The sequence below is a fragment of the Erpetoichthys calabaricus genome, chromosome 9 (assembly GCF_900747795.2).
Source record: "Erpetoichthys calabaricus chromosome 9, fErpCal1.3, whole genome shotgun sequence".
Taxonomy (NCBI): Eukaryota; Metazoa; Chordata; class Cladistia; order Polypteriformes; family Polypteridae; genus Erpetoichthys; species Erpetoichthys calabaricus.
This window is the reverse complement of record NC_041402.2, coordinates 174,965,689-174,986,307: the sequence shown is the minus strand read 5'-3', so window position 1 is coordinate 174,986,307 and position 20,619 is coordinate 174,965,689. Positions and strand designations below refer to the sequence as shown.

Genomic DNA, 20,619 nt, shown 5'->3' with positions numbered 1-20,619 from the left:
ATACCTGATAGTGCGGCACCCTAGTGGCTAAAGTTTTGAATTGTAACCCACATGGCTGCAGGTTCATTGTTCACCAGCGACACTTTATGTGACATCGAGGGGGTCAGTTCACCTGCCAAGGCTCTAGCAATAGAAATATCAAGTCCATTATACTACTGTGGGTCCTGCCAAATTGCAGTAGCTGACTGTGTGGCCCTCTAGTGGCTAAGTACTGGACTTGAAAGATGCCATAGGTTCATCTTTGAGTGACCCCGAGTGAGTCTCTTTGCTTAGCAATACTCACGCAGTATTAAAATATAGTCCACTGTACCACTTGTTGCCCTGTACTGGATAAGGGGCTTGACTGTAAACCATTTGACTTCCGGTTCAGTGTCCTCTACTGGTGCCTTGTGTGACCCAGAACAAGTCACTTCACTTGCCAATAGTCATTCAGAATTAAAATATACTCCATTGTGCCACTGTAAGATGTGGCCCTCTACTAGGCAATGGGCTCGACTGAAGACAATATTGGCTTCATTTTAAATTTGCACTACTGGCACCTTGTGTGACCACGAGCAAGTCACTTAGCTTGCCAATACCTACCGTATATACTCACGTATAAGTCGAAAAATCGATCATAAAATCAGACCCCGACTTATATGTCCGTTCAAATATGCGACACTTAATTTTTTTTTCATCTTCTTGTCTCCTCTAACCTCGCACCAGTTTCTCAGACGGATTGAATTTTGTCACAGCAGCGCAGTTACCAATTTCTTTCTCTACTTCAACGACGTTTAATTTCAAACCAGCTTCATATTCTCTTCTGATCGAACGCTCAATTGTAGAAAAAGGATGCTCTTACACTAAAGGTGTATGAGGGTGTGAGATACAAAAAACACAAATCAGTGCAAATGTCGCTTTGGAATAGTTTGGGTATTACCTTGTGGTCACATGAGCACAATAGAGAGAGAGAGGTTAGGAGCATGCGCCGCCATACCCACTTAGAAAAAAAGGCCATGTGCTCCGTGGTTACTCTATCAGGTGGGCGCTAGCATATCATAATCCCTTGTACCAATAGCGTGAGTTTTCCGCATTCGACTTATACAACCGACATTATAAAGCACCAGAAATTATACGGTAAAATCAAGTCCCGACTTATCCGTGGGAGAGCTTATCCACGAATATATACGGTATTCAATGTTAAAATACACCCCATTGTGCCACTGTAAGTTGTGGCCCTCTACTAGGCAATGGGCTCGACTGAAGACAATATTGGCTTTATTTTACATTTACACTACAGGCACCTTGTGTGACCATGAGTAAGTCACTTAGCTTGCCAATACTTATTTAATATTAAAATATACCCCAATTGTGTCACTGTAAGTTGTGGCCCTCTACTAGGTAATGAGCTCGACTCCAAACCATATTTGCTTCATTTGCAATGTCCACTGCTGGCACCTTGTGAGACCATGAGCAAGTCACTTCACTTGTCAGGATTATACAAACAGAAATATCAAATCCATTTCACCTGCCAAGACTCTAATAACTGGAATCTAAAGTCAATCATTCCATTATAGACTTGTTCTTGCACTTTTAAGCAGAGTGGTTCCATTCTGGTTAAGGGGGCCATGCTGTAAATTCTAAGGCTGCATGTTAAACGACAACAACTGACGTCATCCTTGTGTGACATTGAGGAGGTGTCTTCACCTCCTAGGGCTCCATTTCTAGAAACATGAAGTCAGCCTTTAGTAGCTTAGTGCACAATAGTATAGTCGTCACATTAGACGACTTTTCCAGTGATTTTCAGTCATAGCCTTCATTCAGTCATAGCCATATGGTCACCAGTAGAGGTTAGGAACTGTGCACGCTCTGCTGGCCCTCAGTCATTTTGTCATCGCTGCTCTGTTTAGATACATTTGAAAACTCACCAAAAAGGGGAGGGAGCTGCCATTCAAGAGAGCCCCTGATTGGTGCATTTCAAGTCCACAGCCTGCTAGATGCTATGTGAAATACTCATGGGGATAAGGCCCAGGTTCTTCATGGCACTTGACCTGATTTGGCTGGGAGGACTCACTGAGCCTCAGAATGCCGAGAGTTTGATAAACACAACTGTTTGTCAGATCAGGCTTCCTTTCTTTAAGTAGAAGAATGTAAGGCAGCAGGCTGACCTTGCCTCTCATTTCCAGATCGCACTCTGAGTCATTTCCCAGTGTACGAGAAGGACCATCTATTCAGCAGCAATCCCAGCTGGGACTTTGGCTCATTCCGAAGGCTGGGCCACCTGATCCTGGAGACACATTTCAACCTTTTCTGGTGAGGAGATTTGTTGTGGCTTTTGGACAGAGATTCTTGTAGTTCTGGGCAGCAACAGGTTATAGTCGGTCACTTTTAGAAGAGAGGTAGAGTCGGAAAATGAGCAGTATCTGTAGTCATCTTGATCATCTTGTCATCAGGGTCAGACCACCAAGCACTGGGGACCGGTGGTGCACCCGCTTCTCATGGCCTGTTAAGGGGGACATCTCGTGGAGCTTATTGACACCTCTTGTTGTCCTCATCCACAGGTTTGCTCATGTGTTCACTGATGTGGGGCACTATGTGTTCCTCGATAATGCTGACCTGGACCGCAGCTGCTTTGTAGTGGTGAGCAACACCAGTGCCATGTGCCCTACTTCCGTTTTCCAGCCATCGTCTCCCAATCAGCTGGCTCGCCATGGCTTTCTCAGACAACGCCCGCTCAACCTGACCCCAGACTGGGCCATCATTACAGGTACCACCATGGCTAAGAAGGAAGAAGATCTCCAAGTTGACTACATGACTTTATCTCTTTCATTGTTATATGCTACTCACATACTTCTTCTGCTGTTGACTATGACCCCTTGTGTTTCATTATGCTTGGTGGTACTTACTGTGAAAGGCACTATATAGAACAGGCTGAGTTTTGCCAGTCACTGCTGCAGTGGGCCTTCTTAGATTGTCCCCCACATTTTTATGTCTGTCTTGGCTCTAGGTGACAGTCTTACAGTAGAGCCCAATGGTCTCCTATTTTAGCACCCCAGGTCAATCAAAGACACTGGACTTTATTCTCTAAGTCTGCTGGTTCAGTTATGCCAACCTGCCTGTGTCTTAGGTTGTTAAAACAATTCAAGTGAACAGTCATATGATGTGATGACCTTGAAAGTCACCCTGGGTAAAGGTGGCAGCCAAATATTCAATGATGATAACAGATTCCTTATTATGTTCCTCCATCTGTGTTCTGCAGGGTGTGTAATGCACACCATTGCCAGTACCACCAAGCACCCTGCATGGCCAGCTGTCTGGAGAGTCCTAATTTTGTGAGGGTCTTTAGGTGGTCAGCAGAATCATGTGACCTCTGCTCTTGTTGCATCTCCTCTTGCAGGTGTGCTTGGCTGCTTGTTGCTGGTGGCCGCTGTGCTGACCGCCTCTGCTTTGGTGCTGAGACCCCATTACACCGAGCTGTGCCCAAAGTGCTGCTGGAAACCTAGATGGCGCAGCCTGGGAGAGCCACAAACCCGCCAGGGTTGTCCCTGCAGGGAGAGGTACCTGTGAAGGGTTGGCAGTCTGTAATTTACAATGGAGGTGCAGGGGAATGAAGTGCCAACACTGCCTCCTGGGTGGAAATCGCAATAAAAGTTGTGAACGGGGGTGATGGTCTGCCATTAACACTTTGAAAGAAACAAAATTACTGCCATTTCGTTCAGTGATACTTCTTCAAGAGTTTTATATAACAGTGGATTTGTTTTAAATGATAATCTGGGTGTGCCCGCCATTCATGTCCATTTTACAGAATTCATTTTAAGGCAGGTTTGAAACCTTAAAAGCCCCTCAGAAGTCGCATCCTGATTTCCTGGGAAATGGGCCAGTGAAATAGATGAGCTCTCATTTGCCATATGGTTAGCCGTGCTGTCGGCACCTGCGGTGACTCTCTCAAGTGTAGACTAAAGAGATATCCAGTGCTGGGGTGCTCTGGTTAGTTTGATCGTTCTGGTTGTTAGGTTCAATTCCTGTTGCGGACGTGTTAGATAATTGCCACAAGGTGTCCGATCAGAAAGCGAGGATGTCCGTTGTATTCATTATTTATTAAAAATGCAAATCCAAGGCGCTTATAAATCCAGATATTCCTTTATACTGTATATTCGGGAAGTTATTTACGTAATATCCACTTTTTAAGGAGGCACAACAATTCTGATTCAGGAACATTTTTGCATGTGAAGAATGCAATATGAAGAGTGTTGCAGATGAGAAGTTGTTAGAAAAGTCTACAGGAATGGTTAATGATCAACAATAAGCTGAAATTCTGCTTGATAGGTGCCAAAATAAGCCCACCACTTTCTCTGAAGATGGCTGATGCAACATTTCTGGGGCAGGTCTCAACACGGGTTGGGGGGGACAAAACTGTTTGGGTCAATCTCTTCAGAACAATAGAAAGCTGACAGATTGTACTAGAAGATAACTGGCAACCTTTAGAGGACAAATCAGGAAGTGTTTGCTGGGGAATAGCGGATCTTATATATAATTCCTGTTCCCATCACATATCTGTGGGGTCTTCTGCTGAAGACATGCAGGTCAGCTGACTGGAGACTTTAAGAACATAATAGCTTTGACAAAGGAGAGGAGGCCATTAAGTCCTTTGAGCATACTTGCTCAGCTTACAGTGCCTATAAAGAGTCTTCACCCCCTTGGATGTTTTCACATTTTATTAATATAATAAATTAATTATAAATTAATTTTTTGATACTGATAAACAGGAAAAGGCTCTTTAGCAGATCTCCACAAAGTGGTCTAAGTTAATTACAAATGAGGCCTTACTTCCAAAAATAGGCTGCAAGGCTCATGGATCAATAGCGTGAGTTTTCCGCATTTGACTTATATGACCGACATTGTAAAACACCAGAAATTATACGGTAAAATCAAGTCCCGACTTGTCCAAGGGAAAACTTAAATGCGAGTATATTCGGTAACTGGAAGAAATGTTAGTGGACTGCTCTTGTGAAAATGTCAACTGTAGGTGTAATAAAGCAGCCTCCATGAGCAGTCAGTTTTAAGTGTACCAGTCTTGAGACCAATTCATCTGCTTACCATGGATCACAACATCTTTAATAATAACCATATGGTATTCCTGTAGCAATGTCTGTCAGTTTTGTAAAAGTCAAGAGAATTAGATTTTTGATGTTCTTCGTTCTTGTTTGCAGTTTGGACTTCCATGGAACAACAACAGAAAATGAAGGTGAAGCTGTCATTTCGGCAGGTGTGGAAAAACACTGGAAGCAGTTCCTTCTAGAAGAAGCAAAAAGAGGAGAGACAGGAAGTAATAATCCCAGTTATGTCCCTTCTCCAGGGCAGAGGGGTGGACTTCTGGACCTCGAAGATTTCAATGTACGCACCCTGTATGATAAGCTGGAAGATCAAAACCTTCATCTGGCTACACAGCTGGCCAAGCATCACACTGACACCCAGGCTTTCTATGACAGCATCACCCAGCATCTGGAGGGGCTCAAGGTGGGTATAGGAATCCCCTTTAGCTAAGTATTCAATGGTACATAAACAAGAGGAAGCCCCAGAAAAAACCTTAACATCTTCATGCCATGTCTCAGGGTGTTAGGATCATAAATGATCTCACAATGTTTAAACAAGCAGTTTCTGATTTTCTATGCTAATGGACTGCCAGGTGTCTGTGACATAGGGACCATTACTGTACCCCAAGTTATGATTAACTAGACATCAAGATGAGGAGGCTGAAAGCCAAACCAGTTTAAGACTGGTGTGTCCAGCCTCAGCACAAAAATGGCCATATAGTCACAGCTAAGTTCTTAGCTGTCATGTCTTGGGGTGGTGTCGACCAAAGGATTTGGTATGTAGATGCCCATACTCCAGGAATTATGTGTTTTATTTAATGTATTATATCTGTGTGTGTGTATTCCTGTGCTACCACTGTGACCTGGAGCTACAATATGGTCACCTCACTTTTGCATATCCTAAAAAAGGTGGACACCAGGAAGGGCATCAGGCCATAAACATTTCCTGCTCCCATACCCCCAAAAGGCCAACTTGTGAACCCAAAGAATATCTATTAAAGTGACAGGAAGACAAAGAGAGAGTGTGTATCCCTGTACCTAACCCTCATTTGTCTTACTTTATAATAAGTGTAACTAAAGCAATGAATACATTATATGCCTTTATTATTGTCTTCTTGGTGCCATTTAATGATTCTGTAGGGGCAGAAATTTTTTTGTTTTGTTTTTCTGTGGCACATGTAAAATAAACAGTGGTTTTGCCCACTTAGCTCTCTGTTCTTCACCATCTCTAAGTCTACTAAGATTTCCTGTAGGTGGCAGCAGGTGCTGTCAGACAAGGGGGGGGCATGAATTCCCTCGGGCTAAGCACTCAAAGGGTGGCCAAGTTGGGCAAGTCAAGTCTAAAATGGTAGAATCTTTGGGAATAATGTGATAATGGGAGTAATGATGGTCCTGAAGAGGAAAACAAAATCCTGTTGCCTGCTGAACTAATGAAACATGCTTTTCTGGAGTTAATATGTGCAGAAATATAAAGAATGTATGTGCCATTGTCAACATATTTTTTTTTTGGGGAGGGCAAATTTATTTGTTTATTGTTTCCCTGTCATGTGAAACTGAATCTTTCAAATAGGCCTACTCCTGTGACAGCTCACAGGCCTAAGATCTACACTTATAATTGCTTAAAGGAGAGGGAAACTGATAAAACCCCTGGCCAAAGAAATTGAGTAATCTGACTTTGATTAAGTTAAATACACATTATGTGTTTTATTAAGTTAAAGAAAGAGTTTAAAGAACAAACCCAGAACTCTGGGTGGCAGCAGGGGTGGTCACACATATCAGCCATCCTACTTATACTCTAGAAATGTACTCCAGATTCCACGTCCTTCCATTGTCTGCCTTTGAGGTATAGTGGATTTCAAAAGTATTCAGACCCGGTAGATTTAATTTTAAATGGATACATTTGTCATTTTTGCCCATCAATCCACAGTCAATTAGCCATAATGACGAAATGAAAAGGTGATCAAATTTATTAAAAAATAAAAAAGCTGAAATCTCTCATTCCCAGGAATATTCAGACTTTAGGGCCTTCAAATTTCAATATTTTGCAGAAATTAGCTGGATAGAATGTGACTTTTGATAGGTTGAATGGTATCATCTAAATGATCCCAAAGCTCTGATGGCCATGCCAATATTCGTTCTTTCTTTTTGTTTTGCAGTTTTTTTTTTCTTAGGTTAATTGGTGCTGTTTTAGGGATTAACACATTCTTTTTTAGAGTCCGACATATCATATGATCTTTAAAACTCACCCCAAGCTACCTCCTCTCACTCCTCTTCCTTCCACTAGGACCTGCTCCAGAGTTTTGATCCCACCAAACAGACTGAGCTGAGACACTGGGTTTTACTGGCCAGGAACGCTTCCCAGGAGGACTCTGGATCATTGAGTGGACAGTCTAAAGGACTTGATGACCTGCAGCAGCTCAAACCTGGTAAGAGAAGAGATGAAGTTCAGATTGACCTATCTGGATGTCACGTTCGGAACGGAGCATCTTTTCATCTTTCTTTACTGATTTAAAAATCTTCCCACAGATCTTCAGTCACAATGAAATTGCAACATTAGCTCCCAGTTGAGAAAGTCATGTCATTTTCTAACCCATGTAATCCAGACCAGGAACTCGGTGGGGGTACTGTAGCCTAACCCACCCAGCATAGGGCACAAGACATGAACAAACACACACACCAGACACCCTCAAGACACACTTGGGCCAATCTGGTGTCACCAGTTCACCAGACTATCCATAGGAAACCCACGCAGACATGTGGAAAACACACAAAGTGCAGACTGAGAAGACATGAACCCTGGTCTCCTTACTGCAAGGCAGCAGCACTGCAAAAAAATGGAAGTTCTTTATTACTAATGTGGAATCTCTGTGTTCACCAGCAGATGGCGACCTTGTTAATTTCCTCGTAACCCATACCATCTGTAATGCCCGTGCCCACCATTAGATAATGAAAATAATCAATCACATTATATAGCGCTTTACGTAAACAGTGTGGAAACACCTCAACCACCACCAATGTGGAGCATCTACCTGGATGATACGACAGCAGCCATTCTTGTTCCAGTTTGCTCACCTCCACGCATTAACTATTAGGTGGTGAAGGGCTGAGAGAAAGAGTTAGCCAATTATGGACAATGGATGATTAGGCAGCTAGTATGACTAGGCTGTGTTGGGCCATTTAGCCATGACATCAGGAAACACCCTGCTCTTTTCAACAGATGCCTTGGGAGCTTTGACCACAGAGAGTCAGGACCTCAATTTTATGTCTCATCAGAAAATATGGCACCCTTTTGCCAGCCTGCACTGGGGGATTGGGATCCACAGGGTAAATGACTCATGCTGGCCTCACCAACTCCTCTTCCAAAAGCACTCTTATAGTTTAAACAACTCACTTGGGGTCACACATATTTTGTATAGCGCCCTTCCTCAGTAAACACCTTTTAAAGTCACTTACAGGTACAGTATAATAAATTTTAAAAGTCTTCATTTTGTACCCATATAATTTAAGGGTTATACATAGTGAGTGACATGTTTTATTTTATATAGTGCCTTTCCTTTGTGAACACCATTAATGGTGATTTACAGGTTCACTACAGTGGAAGCTCTCATAAGGTAAGCGTCCTGCTTGACATGATACAGTGCTTTAGTGCTGGGATTTGAAAAAGTGCAGTTTCGTAGGACTTGGTGTTTATATCCCTAATTGCATACATGAGACCTTCAGCTTAGATTCTGTGGAATTGTCAAACAAGTGATGGCACCTTTCTCGGTTATCAGGTGGGCGCCCCCCTTCCTCAATGTTTCGCTGATAAGCCCCACAACATCTCCAGAGGGTTCAGCAGTGAATCCTGGCATCCCGGGCTCACCCCCAAGATGCCATCTAGCCAGTTGAGGCCCAGCTGGAGTTCTTCCTCTTGAGCCAGAGCCACTGACTACCCTTTTCAGCAGCTCTGGAGAGGTCCTTCAATGCTTGCCGGTGAGCCTATCTGCGCACTCCCAACTCCCAGGGTAGCCATGATGTTGATAAACCCGCTGCAGCCTACCTTGACAAGTCCGACCTTAGCTTTCCAGCCGCGTTGTTGCACATCAGTTACGAGATCGGCGTATCTCAGCTTCTTGCGTTCGTAGACCTCCTCCACTGCATTCTCCTATGGTACAGTAAGTTCAATGATGTAGACGAGCTGGAGTGATTATATATACAGTATATACAGTGCATCCGGAAAGTATTCACAGCGCATCACTTTTTCCACATTTTGTTATGTTACAGCCTTATTCCAAAATGGATTAAATTCATTTTTTTCCTCAGAATTCTACACACAACACCCCATAATGACAACATGAAAAAAGTTTACTTGAGGTTTATGCAAATTTATTAAAAATAAAAAAATTGAGAAAGCACATGCACATAAGTATTCACAACCTTTGCCATGAAGCTCGAAATTGAGCTCAGGTGCATCCTGTTTCCCCTGATCATCCTTGAGATGTTTCTGCAGCTTCATTGGAGTCCACCTGTGGTAAATTCAGTTGATTGGACATGATTTGGAAAGGCACACACCTGTCTATATAAGCTCCCACAGTTGATAGTTCATGTCAGAGCACAAACCAAGCATGAAGTCAAAGGAATTGTCTGTAGACCTCCGAGACAGGATTGTCTCGAGGCACAAATCTGGGGAAAGTTACAGAAAAATTTCTGCTGCTTTGAAGGTCCCAATGAGTACAGTGGCCTCCATCATCTGTAAGTGGAAGAAGTTCAAAACCACCAGGACTCTTCCTAGAGCTGGCCGACCATCTAAACTGAGCGATCAGGGGAAAAGGGCCTTAGTCAGGGAGGTGACCAAGAACCCGATGGTCACTGTCAGAGCTCCAGAGGTCCTCTGTGGAGAGAGGAGAACCTTCCAGAAGGACAACCATCTCTGCAGCAATCCACCAATCAGGCCTGTATGGTAGAGTGGCCAGACGGAAGCCACTCCTTAGTAAAGGCACATGGCAGCCCGCCTGCAGTTTGCCAAAAGGCACCTGAAGGACTCTCAGACCATGAGAAAGAAAATTCTCTGGTCTGATGAGACAAAGATTGAACTCTTTGGTGTGAATGCCAGGCGTCACGTTTGGAGGAAACCGGGCACCGCTCATCACCAGGCCAATACCATCCCTACAGTGAAGCATGGTGGTGGTAGCATCATGCTGTGGGGATGTTTTTCAGAGGCAGGGACTAGGAGACTAGTCAGGATAAAGGGATAGATGACTGCAGCAATGTACAGAGACATCCTGGATGAAAACCTGCTCCAGAGCACTCTTGACCTCAGACTGGGGCGACGGTTCATCTTTCAGCAGGACAACGACCCTAAGCACACAGCCAAGATATCAAAGGAGTTGCTTCAGGACAACTCTGTGAATGTCCTTGAGTGGCCCTGCCAGAGCCCAGACTTGAATCTGATTGAACATCTCTGGAGAGATCTTAAAATGGCTGTGCACCGACGCTTCCCATCCAACCTGATGGAGCTTGAGAGGTGCTGCAAAGAGGAATGGGCGAAACTGGCCAAGGATAGGTGTGCCAAGCTTGTGGCATCATATTCAAAAAGACTTGAGGCTGGAATTGCTGCCAAAGGTGCATCGACAAAGTATTGAGCAAAGGCTGTGAATACTTATGTACATGGGATTTCTCAGTTTTTTTTTATTTTTAATAAATTTGCAAAAACCTCAAGTAAACTTTTTTCATGTTGTCATTATGGGGAGTTGTGTGTAGAATTCTGAGGAAAAAAATGAATTTAATCCATTTTGGAATAAGGGTGTAACATAACAAAATGTGGAAAAAGTGATGCGCTGTGAATACTTTCTGGATGCACTGTACTGTATATATATAGTGCCTTTCCTTTGTGAACATCATTAGTGTTGAATTACAGGTTCATTACAGTGGAAGCTCTCATAAGGTAAGCGTCCTGCTTGAGATGATACAATAGGGTTTAAATAAGTGTCATTTATTTTATATAGTGCCTGTCATCTGAAGCTATTTACAGGTGTACTGCAGTTGTTTTAATATGTATACACTGCTCCCCTAAACAGAATAAGGGATTTATTCAGATCCACAATGTTTCCGTGCAATTTATTTTATATAATGCTGGAAATAAGATCAGAGATGTGGCAACAGCACTGAAAGACAATCAAGGAAGAGGGCAGCAGTTTCAAATGTGGAAAATCCTTCAGGGAGCAATATTCCTTGTGTTCTGCCCCCACACAACTTTAAAAACAAAGTTTTAGTGACTTATGGTTTTTTAATCGCAAAATAAATTTTACGGGTAATTTCACTAAACTGTATGCAAAATAAATCTTTGCTGTTGCGCTCATTACTCGATATAACTCATTGCAAAAAGCACCCTAGCCAGAACTTGAACCAGAGTCCAATGGCTAGGAGCTGGTAAAAAAAAATCTAAAACAAACTAAAAAAGTAAAGAAATAAACTGGAAAAAATGAATCATAAAAAGACAATAGACAAGGACAATCAGTAGCAGCCCAGACCATTTGTGCCACTCCCAGCCTGCTGACTCTGACCCCTACAATGCAAGCAGTCTGTGCCCCTCGGCTGTGTGCCAATGTGAAGATGAGCCTCCATGGAGTCACCAGTCCAGTCCTGAAAGTGCTGCTGCTGCAAATTCAGGAGCCATCACTCTGCTACCCGGTCCTTCATGCAAACACGCCATGCTGGCTGAAGGTGCTGCTTTACATGCATTTCAGTTACAAGGAACATCGCAGGGTCAAAGTGAGACACACTGTGTGCTGCATTAGCCATGGACAGCAACTAATGGGGCCAGGCTGATTGTGACTGTCTTGGACGTAGTGCCTTGTTAGAAACACAGACCCCACTGTCTAGGGGTGACAGTTATGTAGGCTTAGAACATTACTACATTATGTGGTAAAGTGCCACTAGCTGCAGTGATGCTATATGTAGTATTATTTGAAGATGACTGTCCTTTCCACAAATTCAGACAAGGTTTTTCATGTGACTCATGTGCTCAACCTCTGATTTGGGTGCAACCTCCCTCCATGACCTGGAATTTGATTAGATAAGGATGAGAAAATTACCGTATGTTATGTTGTTACCTTAATATGGACATCTAATGCATTTTATTATCATGTTGGAATATTTATTGTATTCTTGCCTCTGTTCTGAAGTGCCTAGATATCATCCTTAAAAGGCACTATATAAAATGCCACGATAGCCCCTTAGTCATAAATAAGAGGGAGTAACTAAATGTGACATCCCAATCCTACAATCATGAGGTCGCTGGTTGTGAAGTGACGAGGTAGGCTTAGTGGCTCAGGCACTGACGGGACTGCACAGGACTAGGCTGCTTGTTCAGAGCCCACCTCTGCCTCACCGTGTTAAACCAACTGGGCTGCACATTTAAATCACAGATGACAATGTGCTCTATTTCTATATATTAAAGCGCCATGGGATGGGATGCTGCTCACTGCAAGAAAATGCTGTATAAAGTACAGATGAGAGCCCTTTCTACAAATGTGGGCTGGAGGCTGCATGTGACCTCATTGCTTTACATGACAGACTGTGCTGAGCTTCTGATTTGAATAAAACACACTGTGACCTGGAACTGGACGAAGGGGCTTGAGAAAGTCATGGTGTTGACAGAACTGATGGCCTTTATGAACAACGCTGCAGCTCTTATCCTGTCTTGTGTAGCGCCTTATACATCTATCTATCTATCTATCTATCTATCTATCTATCTATCTATCTATCTATCTATCTATCTATCTATCTATCTATCTATCTATCTATCTATCTATCTATCTATCTATCTATCTATCTATTATATAGTGCCTTTCATATCTATCTATCTATCTATCTATCTATCTATCTATCTATCTATCTATCTATCTATCTATCTATCTATCTATCTATCTATCTATCTATTATATAGTGCCTTTCATATCTATCTATCTATCTATCTATCTATCTATCTATCTATCTATCTATCTATCTATCTATCTATCTATCTATCTATCTATCTATCTATCTATCTATCTATCTTCTTTTTTCTTTTTCAAGACCTCTGCAATTCTCCATGACAGGCTGTCAATCAACTTCGGGGCCCAATCCTGACTGATGGAAGAACATTCTTGCATACTCAATGCTTGGAGTTTCATAATATGCACGACAGGCTTCTCCAACCAGGTATTTGGTGATCTGTCATTTAGGTTTTTCACACAGATCAATAGACTCTTTGATGTCAAAGTTAAAATAGATCTCTGCCAAGTGGTCTAAAATAATTAAAAATGTAAAGCACAAAATATCTGATCACATAAGAATTCATTTATTTTTATGACACCCTTAAACCATCACTGGTGGAAGTCACAGAATTAGTTATCATATCTATCTATTGTAAGAGATGGCCGGCAGCTCAACCCCACCGGGATGCCCGGGATATGGAAGGATTGGGGAAAGCAGCTTCTTTAGGGCACTGCTCCCCAAGACACTAGAGGGCAGCTCCCCTGATTTGCAGGACACCATATCTATCTATCTATCTATCTATCTATCTATCTATCTATCTATCTATCTATCTATCTATCTATCTATCTATCTATCTATCTATCTATCTATCTATTATATAGTGCCTTTCATATCTATCTATCTATCTATCTATCTATCTATCTATCTATCTATCTATCTATCTATCTATCTATCTATCTATTATATAGTGCCTTTCATATCTATCTATCTATCTATCTGTCTATCTATCTATCTATCTATCTATCTATCTATCTATCTATCTATCTATCTATCTATCTATCTATCTATTATATAGTGCCTTTCATATCTATCTATCTATCTATCTATCTATCTATCTATCTATCTATCTATCTATCTATCTATCTATCTATCTATCTATCTATCTATCTATTATATAGTGCCTTTCATATCTATCTATCTATCTATCTATCTATCTATCTATCTATCTATCTATCTATCTATCTATCTATCTATCTATCTATCTATCTATCTATCTATCTATCTATCTATCTTCTTTTTTCTTTTTCAAGACCTCTGCAATTCTCCATGACAGGCTGTCAATCAACTTCGGGGCCCAATCCTGACTGATGGAAGAACATTCTTGCATACTCAATGCTTGGAGTTTCATAATATGCACGACAGGCTTCTCCAACCAGGTATTTGGTGATCTGTCATTTAGGTTTTTCACACAGATCAATAGACTCTTTGATGTCAAAGTAAAAATAGATCTCTGCCAAGTGGTCTAAAATAATTAAAAATGTAAAGCACAAAATATCTGATCACATAAGAATTCATTTATTTTTATGACACCCTTAAACCATCACTGGTGGAAGTCACAGAATTAGTTATCATATCTATCTATTGTAAGAGATGGCCGGCAGCTCAACCCCACCGGGATGCCCGGGATATGGAAGGATTGGGGAAAGCAGCTTCTTTAGGGCACTGCTCCCCAAGACACTAGAGGGCAGCTCCCCTGATTTGCAGGACACCATATCTATCTATCTATCTATCTATCTATCTATCTATCTATCTATCTATCTATCTATCTATCTATCTATCTATCTATCTATCTATCTATCTATCTATCTATCTATCTTATGACATGTTATGCATTTTAATTAACAAGTTTTAATAATATTGTATTCTTGCACCCTTTGTAAGATGCCTTGGAGTAGCAATCACCATAATGAGATGCTAAATAAAACACAGTTTAGCAGTGAGTCCCACTCACCTACAAATAAGAGTGAGTAGCCACAATGCATCACCCCATTCCTACAAACCCGGGGGCACAAGACCACCTGTGACGTGCACGTGTGACTCCTGAGAGTCCTGTGGATATACAGTATAACATACAGTTTGTAAGTCAGAACCTTTCCCACAAACACAGTCTTGATTCCTGTGTTGCATTAGTCATACTGTATTGAAGCGTTTACATTTGTGTAGTGTTTTGTTCTTATTGCACTTTATTGTGTGTGCATTTTATAAAGTGGTGTAGTGGTTATGGCTTTGGACTTCAAATCCTGAGGTTGTGGGTTCAAATCCCTCTGCTGACACTGTGTGACCCTGAGCAAGTCACTTGACCTGCCTGTGCTCCAACTGGAAATCCAAAAAGAAATGTAACCAATTGTATCATAAATGTTGTAAATCGCCTTAGCTAAAGGCATCAGCCAAATAACTAAACGGTTTATATCTGTATTTTATTAGGTCAGCATTTCTCATCCTTTATGTATTTGTGTCCCGAGTTTTCATAGCACTTTTATTGGCACCCCCCTAACGTTTTTTTGAAAGGAGTCGACTAATACCAATTTGTTCTTTTTTAATAATGATATATCATAGATGCATATTTTATTATACCTACTTAATTTTTATCGACATTTATCTAACTCTATATTTATTTTTCTAGTATCAGAATGTAGTTTAAGTTAACTTGTTTTGGTTACAATAGATGTATTTTTCATATTTTCGATTCTTGTTTTCTTTTTTCACATCTTCGCGCCCCCCTTTTTGTTACTTCGCGACCCCCACAGATTGAGAACCACTGTATTAGGTTGATTGTATTCCTGTATGTTTTTAAGGCACTTTGCCATGCTGACTACACCATACTGATTTGAACCCCCAAATCCGAGAGGGTTGTTTATAACATCCAACAAAGAGGGCACAGCACCAGACGTGGGGTGATCAGGGAGTGATGTGCACTCCTGAGACCCTTATATGAAATACACACAAATATGTAAAAAACATCTTGCTTAACGCTGACGCCTGTGCTCGCACACATACATGCACATGCACATGCACAGCTGATTTTGGGATATGATCCCACTCAGCTCCAGGTTCTGGGTTCAAATCCTTGTTCCGGGCTCTGCCTGAGAGGAGCTTATATATTCTCCATGTGTCTGTGTCGATTTCCTCTGGGCTCTCCAGCTCTTCTCCCATACCCATAAACCATATTTAGGTCAGGTTTCTACTTTGGTGAGAAAGGAGCACCCTGCAGGAACCCTAAACAGGAAAAATGGCTAAGAAAACTGATGGACAGATGGACTTGTAAACTTATAGGGAGCCATTCTCTCTGATGCCATTCCCATGGGCTTTATACACGTTGTGCCCTGTTTTCACACCATTTTGAGGTGACAATTAATTTTATGGTTGTCCTCCCTGGCAAGGTGATGTCCTCCCCATGTATGCTATGGATGAATTTGTGGCCCCCTAACTTAACACCCCTTTGTTTCCAGCAGGAGACTCGCTTGCCCACTTGCTGGATACACTCCTCATAAATGTGGCAGGACTTTACACCAGGATGAGCTCTGAAGTCAGTGCCATCACTCCAGAGATTCCCCGGATGGGTCAGAGGAACTCCAGTAGATCAGCCCACTCCTGGGTAGGCACCACCAGTCTGGCCAGCCAGCTCTGCCAATAGGAAGTTACAACATTCTGCTTGTGATTTCAGGAGCTGTCGGGCACGTCTCCAGAGCCAAGTCAAAGTCCACTGCACAGAAGGCCTCAGGCTTCAGGTGGGTTTGTCATCTGGCATGAGGGGGGAATTGGGTATTCATATCAGGTAGCGAGTAATGGGACTACAGTCGTCACCAAAAGTTTGGAGAACGACGCAAGTGTTGGTTTTGTCATCGTTTTCTGCTTCAGTGTTTTTAGATCTTTTTGTCAGATGTTTCTATGGTCTACTGAAGTAGAATTGCAAGCATTTCATAACAGTCAAAGTCTTTTATTGACAATTACATGAAGTTTATGCGCAGAGTCCATATTTGCAGTGTTGGCCCTTCGTTCTTTTTCAAGACCCCTGCAATTCGCTCTGGCAGGCTGTCAATCAACTTCTGGGCCCAATCCTGACTGATGGCAGCTGCCCATTCTTGCATAATCAATGCTTGGAGTTTATCAGAATTGGTGGGTTTTGGTTTGTCCACCCGCCTCTTGAGGATTGACCACAAGTTCTCAATGGGGAGTTTCCTGGCCATGGAGCCCAAATTTCGATGTTTTGTTCTCTGCGCCACTTAAGTTGTTACCTTTGCCTTATGGCCCGGTGCTCCGTCATGATGGAAAAGGCATTGGGGGGGGTGCATCAAACTGTTCTTGGATGGTTGAGAGAAATTGAATGTGTGAAACTGCTGGTGTTCTCTTGTTGCTGACAGCCTAAAGTGGTCTCATTTTCTGCATCTGCACCTGGGACCCTGATCACTTTTTCATCTCTTTTCAGGAGAGAAGCAGCGCCAGCAAAGCCCGCGTGATGAGAAGCTGGCCAGCACCATCATATCTACGCCCCTCTTCAGGACTCTGATTGAAATCCACGAAGCTCTGAAGGCCAAGAAAGGGCTCGCCCATCCTGCCAGTTCCACCATTGGCGCTACAGGGACTCCTGGTCAGTACTGAGGGAGAATCCTTGTTGTGTACTAAGAATGTCTACAAATGAGCGTCGGGAAGCAATAATATTTTAAATTTTAATTCTGAGACTAAACAAAGTGCACCCAAAGTGTACCCGTTATATTTAGGGTGTTCATGTTTGAAGCTGGTTGGCATGATGGCTCCATGGCTACCATTGCTACATCACATTTTCTGGCTTGTGGGTTCAGGTGTTCTGTTTTTTTTTTTGTTTTTTTTCCCCACATCCCAAAGTGTGTGTGTGTGAGTGTGGCCCTTGGTAGACTGGTCTGATTGGATAAGTAACAGCTCCCCATGATCCAAGTTAAGAAAAAAGTGGATGGTTCAATATATACACACACCTAGTGACATATGGCAATGTACTTAAGTGCACAAGTCCTAAACAGTTCCAAACATGTCCACTAGAGGGGGAAAGACCATCAAAAGACCCTTGCTAGTAACACAGAGAGCAGCATAGCATTGTTATAAATAAAAAAGATTTAGTAACAAAAGGAAGCTCCATGGAGCACAAAAGGCAAAAGGAATTTCTTGAATGTGAAAGAGCAATCTAAGGAAAACCAGTTGTCACAAGAATGACCATTAGACATTGTGAAGGTTTGGGGCAGCCACCCGTATAATTGTTTATGGCTGCAAAACAAATTAATTTGCAAAGACATGTGCATTCAGGGCGGCACGGTGGCGCAGTGGGTAGCGCTGCTGCCTCGCAGTTGGGTGACCTGGGGACCCAGGTTTGCTTCCTGGGTCCTCCCTGCGTGGAGTTTGCATGTTCTCCCCGTGTCTGTGTGGGTTTCCTCTGGGTGCTCCGGTTTCCTCTCACAGTCCAAAGACATGCTGGTTAGGTGGATTGGCGATTCTAAATTGGCCCTAGTGTGTGCTTGGTGTGTGTTTGTGTGTGTCCTGCGGTGGGTTGGCACCCTGCCCGGGATTGGTTCCTGCCTTGTGCCCTGTGTTGGCTGGGATTGGCTCCAGCAGACCCCCGTGACCCTGTGTTCGGATTCAGCGGGTTGGGAAATGGATGGATGGATGGATGTGCATTCAACTGAGTCCAAAACAGAACTGATTCTCTTCAGGCAATATGGTGGCTTTAAAGGCCAGCGAAGGAAGTGATGTCATCAGCACCGGAACCGGAAGGGACGTCATTGGTTGCCCCAGAGCCGGGCGGGATTTCCCTAGACTGGTCTGCAAAAGATTGAGAGGGAAAATTAGTGCACTTCGCCACCCCCTGGTCTGGCATGGAATTACATGTATTCAAGCCCTTTAGTTGTCTCCAAAACACACGTGTGTTACACAGTCTAAATCACAAATCTAACAAATAGTCCAAATACAGAGCAGAGAGGTCCAGTAAATTCACAATAAACACATGCAAAAGACACAGTAAACACTCACCGCCACCCTAGTGCATTTAATTGAACTGCCAGGAACTGTGGGAAACCCCCAACATTTATAGCCCCGCCCCTTGGGGAACCACCCACAAAACACAAGGCACATAACAAAGGCACAGAGTCAAAATCAGAAACAAAGAGTAATGTAAATAATTAACAAAAGAAACATTAACATAAAAAACAATGAAAAATGAACAGACATAAGACAAGAATTTAAACTCCAGCGGTTGGGGAAGACCTGGCTGTATCACCACAGGCACCTCACGACTCCACCAAAAGACACAGTGCAATGTCCCAAATACACAGGCACTGTATGTGCCGCTGTAAAAACCTACAAAGAGATTCCAAAATATTTCACAGTCAAATGAAAACAAAAATGGAAGCAGCAGAGCACCACTGAGGAATTAACAACACTGCAAAGAAGCAGCAGCCACAGGTTCTTTAAATAACAACCGAGCCCCAAAACTCAAGAAGCAGGCTTTGGCCTCAACAGGCCAAAAATGGAGGACTGGCTATTAAAGTTCAAAAATATACTTTAAATGTTCCAGTTACACAAAACTGCACAAACATGCCCTTCAAGGAAGAGAATGGCTGTAAACCTCTGACTTGATAAGACAAGATGAACCGAGAAGTGCCTCTGGATTGGCAGACTGGGGTGGTGGTCGCCCTCTTTAAGAAAGGGGACCGGAGGGTGTGTTCCAACTACAGAGGGATCACACTCCTCAGCCTCCCTGGAAAAGTCTATTCGGGGGTTCTGGAGAGGAGGCTCCCTCAGATAGTCGAACCTCGGATTCAGGAGGAACAGTGTGGTTTTCGTCCTGGTCGTGAAACAGTGGACCAGCTCTACACCCTTAGCAGGGTCCTGGAGGGTGCATGGGAGTTCTCCCAACCAGTCTACATGTGTTTTGTGGACTTGGAAAAGGCGTTCGACCGTGTCCCTCGGGGAATCCTGTGGGGGGTTCTCCGAGAGTATGGGGTACCGGACCCCCTGATAAGGGCTGTTCGGTCCCTGTACGATCGGTGTCAGAGCTTGGTTCGCATTGCCGGCAGTAAGTCGAACCCGTTTCCAGTGAGAGTTGGACTCCGCCAGTGCTGCTCTTTGTCACCGATTCTGTTCATAACTTTTATGGACAGAATTTCTAGGCGCAGCCAGGGTGTTGAGGGGGTCCGGCTTGGTGGACTCAGGATTGGGTCACTGCTTTTTGCAGATGATGTTGTCCTGTTTGCTTCATCAGGCCATGATCTTCAGCTCTCTCTGGATCGGTTCGCAGCTGAGTGTGAAGCGGCTGGGATGGGAATCAGCACCTCCAAATCCGAGACCATGGTCCTCAGCCGGAAAAGGGTGGAGTGCCCTCTCAGGGTTGGGAGCGAGATCCTGCCTGGAGGAGTTCAAGTATCTCGGGGTCTTGTTCACGAGTGAGGGAAGAATGGAGAGTGAGATCGACAGGTGGACTGGTGCAGCGTCCGCAGTGATGTGGGCTCTGCATCGGTCTGTCGTGGTGAAAAAGGAGCTGAGCCATAAGGCAAAGCTCTCAATTTACCAGTCGATCTACGTTCCTACCCTCACCTATGGTCATGAGCTATGGGTAGTGACCGAAAGAACGAGATCGCGAATACAAGCGGCTGAAATGAGTTTTCTCTGCAGGGTGTCTGGGCTCTCCCTTAAAGACAGGGTGAGAAGCTCAGTCATCCGGGAGGGGCTCAGAGTAGAGCCGCTGCTCCTCCACATCGAGAGGAGTCAGATGAGGTGGCTCGGGCAT

General features: G+C 43.3%; 1 protein-coding gene and 1 long non-coding RNA gene across 2 annotated transcripts; both read left to right on the top strand.

Moving 5' to 3' along the window:
• Positions 1 to 1,775: 1,775 nt before the first annotated feature.
• LOC127529158 (uncharacterized) lies at positions 1,776 to 3,592 on the top strand. The gene is made up of 3 exons (XR_007935842.1): positions 1,776 to 2,292; positions 2,541 to 2,746; positions 3,377 to 3,592. It is a non-coding gene; the product is annotated as an uncharacterized LOC127529158 (long non-coding RNA).
• Positions 3,593 to 5,124: 1,532 nt separating this feature from the next.
• LOC127529232 (uncharacterized) lies at positions 5,125 to 16,503 on the top strand. The gene is made up of 3 exons (XM_051932246.1): positions 5,125 to 5,496; positions 7,357 to 7,498; positions 16,319 to 16,503. The coding sequence occupies exons 1-3, from the start codon at positions 5,125 to 5,127 to the stop codon at positions 16,501 to 16,503; spliced, it is 699 nt and encodes a 232-aa protein (XP_051788206.1).
• Positions 16,504 to 20,619: the final 4,116 nt, after the last annotated feature.

Excerpts from the sequence above, each read along its gene's own strand:
- LOC127529232 (XM_051932246.1), top strand. The coding sequence starts at position 5,125 with ATGTCTGTCAGTTTTGTAAAAGTCAAGAGAATTAGATTTTTGATGTTC. Across the intron at positions 5,497-7,356 it reads AGCATCTGGAGGGGCTCAAG|GACCTGCTCCAGAGTTTTGA; the intron begins GTGGGTATAGGA and ends TCCTTCCACTAG. Across the intron at positions 7,499-16,318 it reads CCTGCAGCAGCTCAAACCTG|CAGGAGACTCGCTTGCCCAC; the intron begins GTAAGAGAAGAG and ends CTTTGTTTCCAG.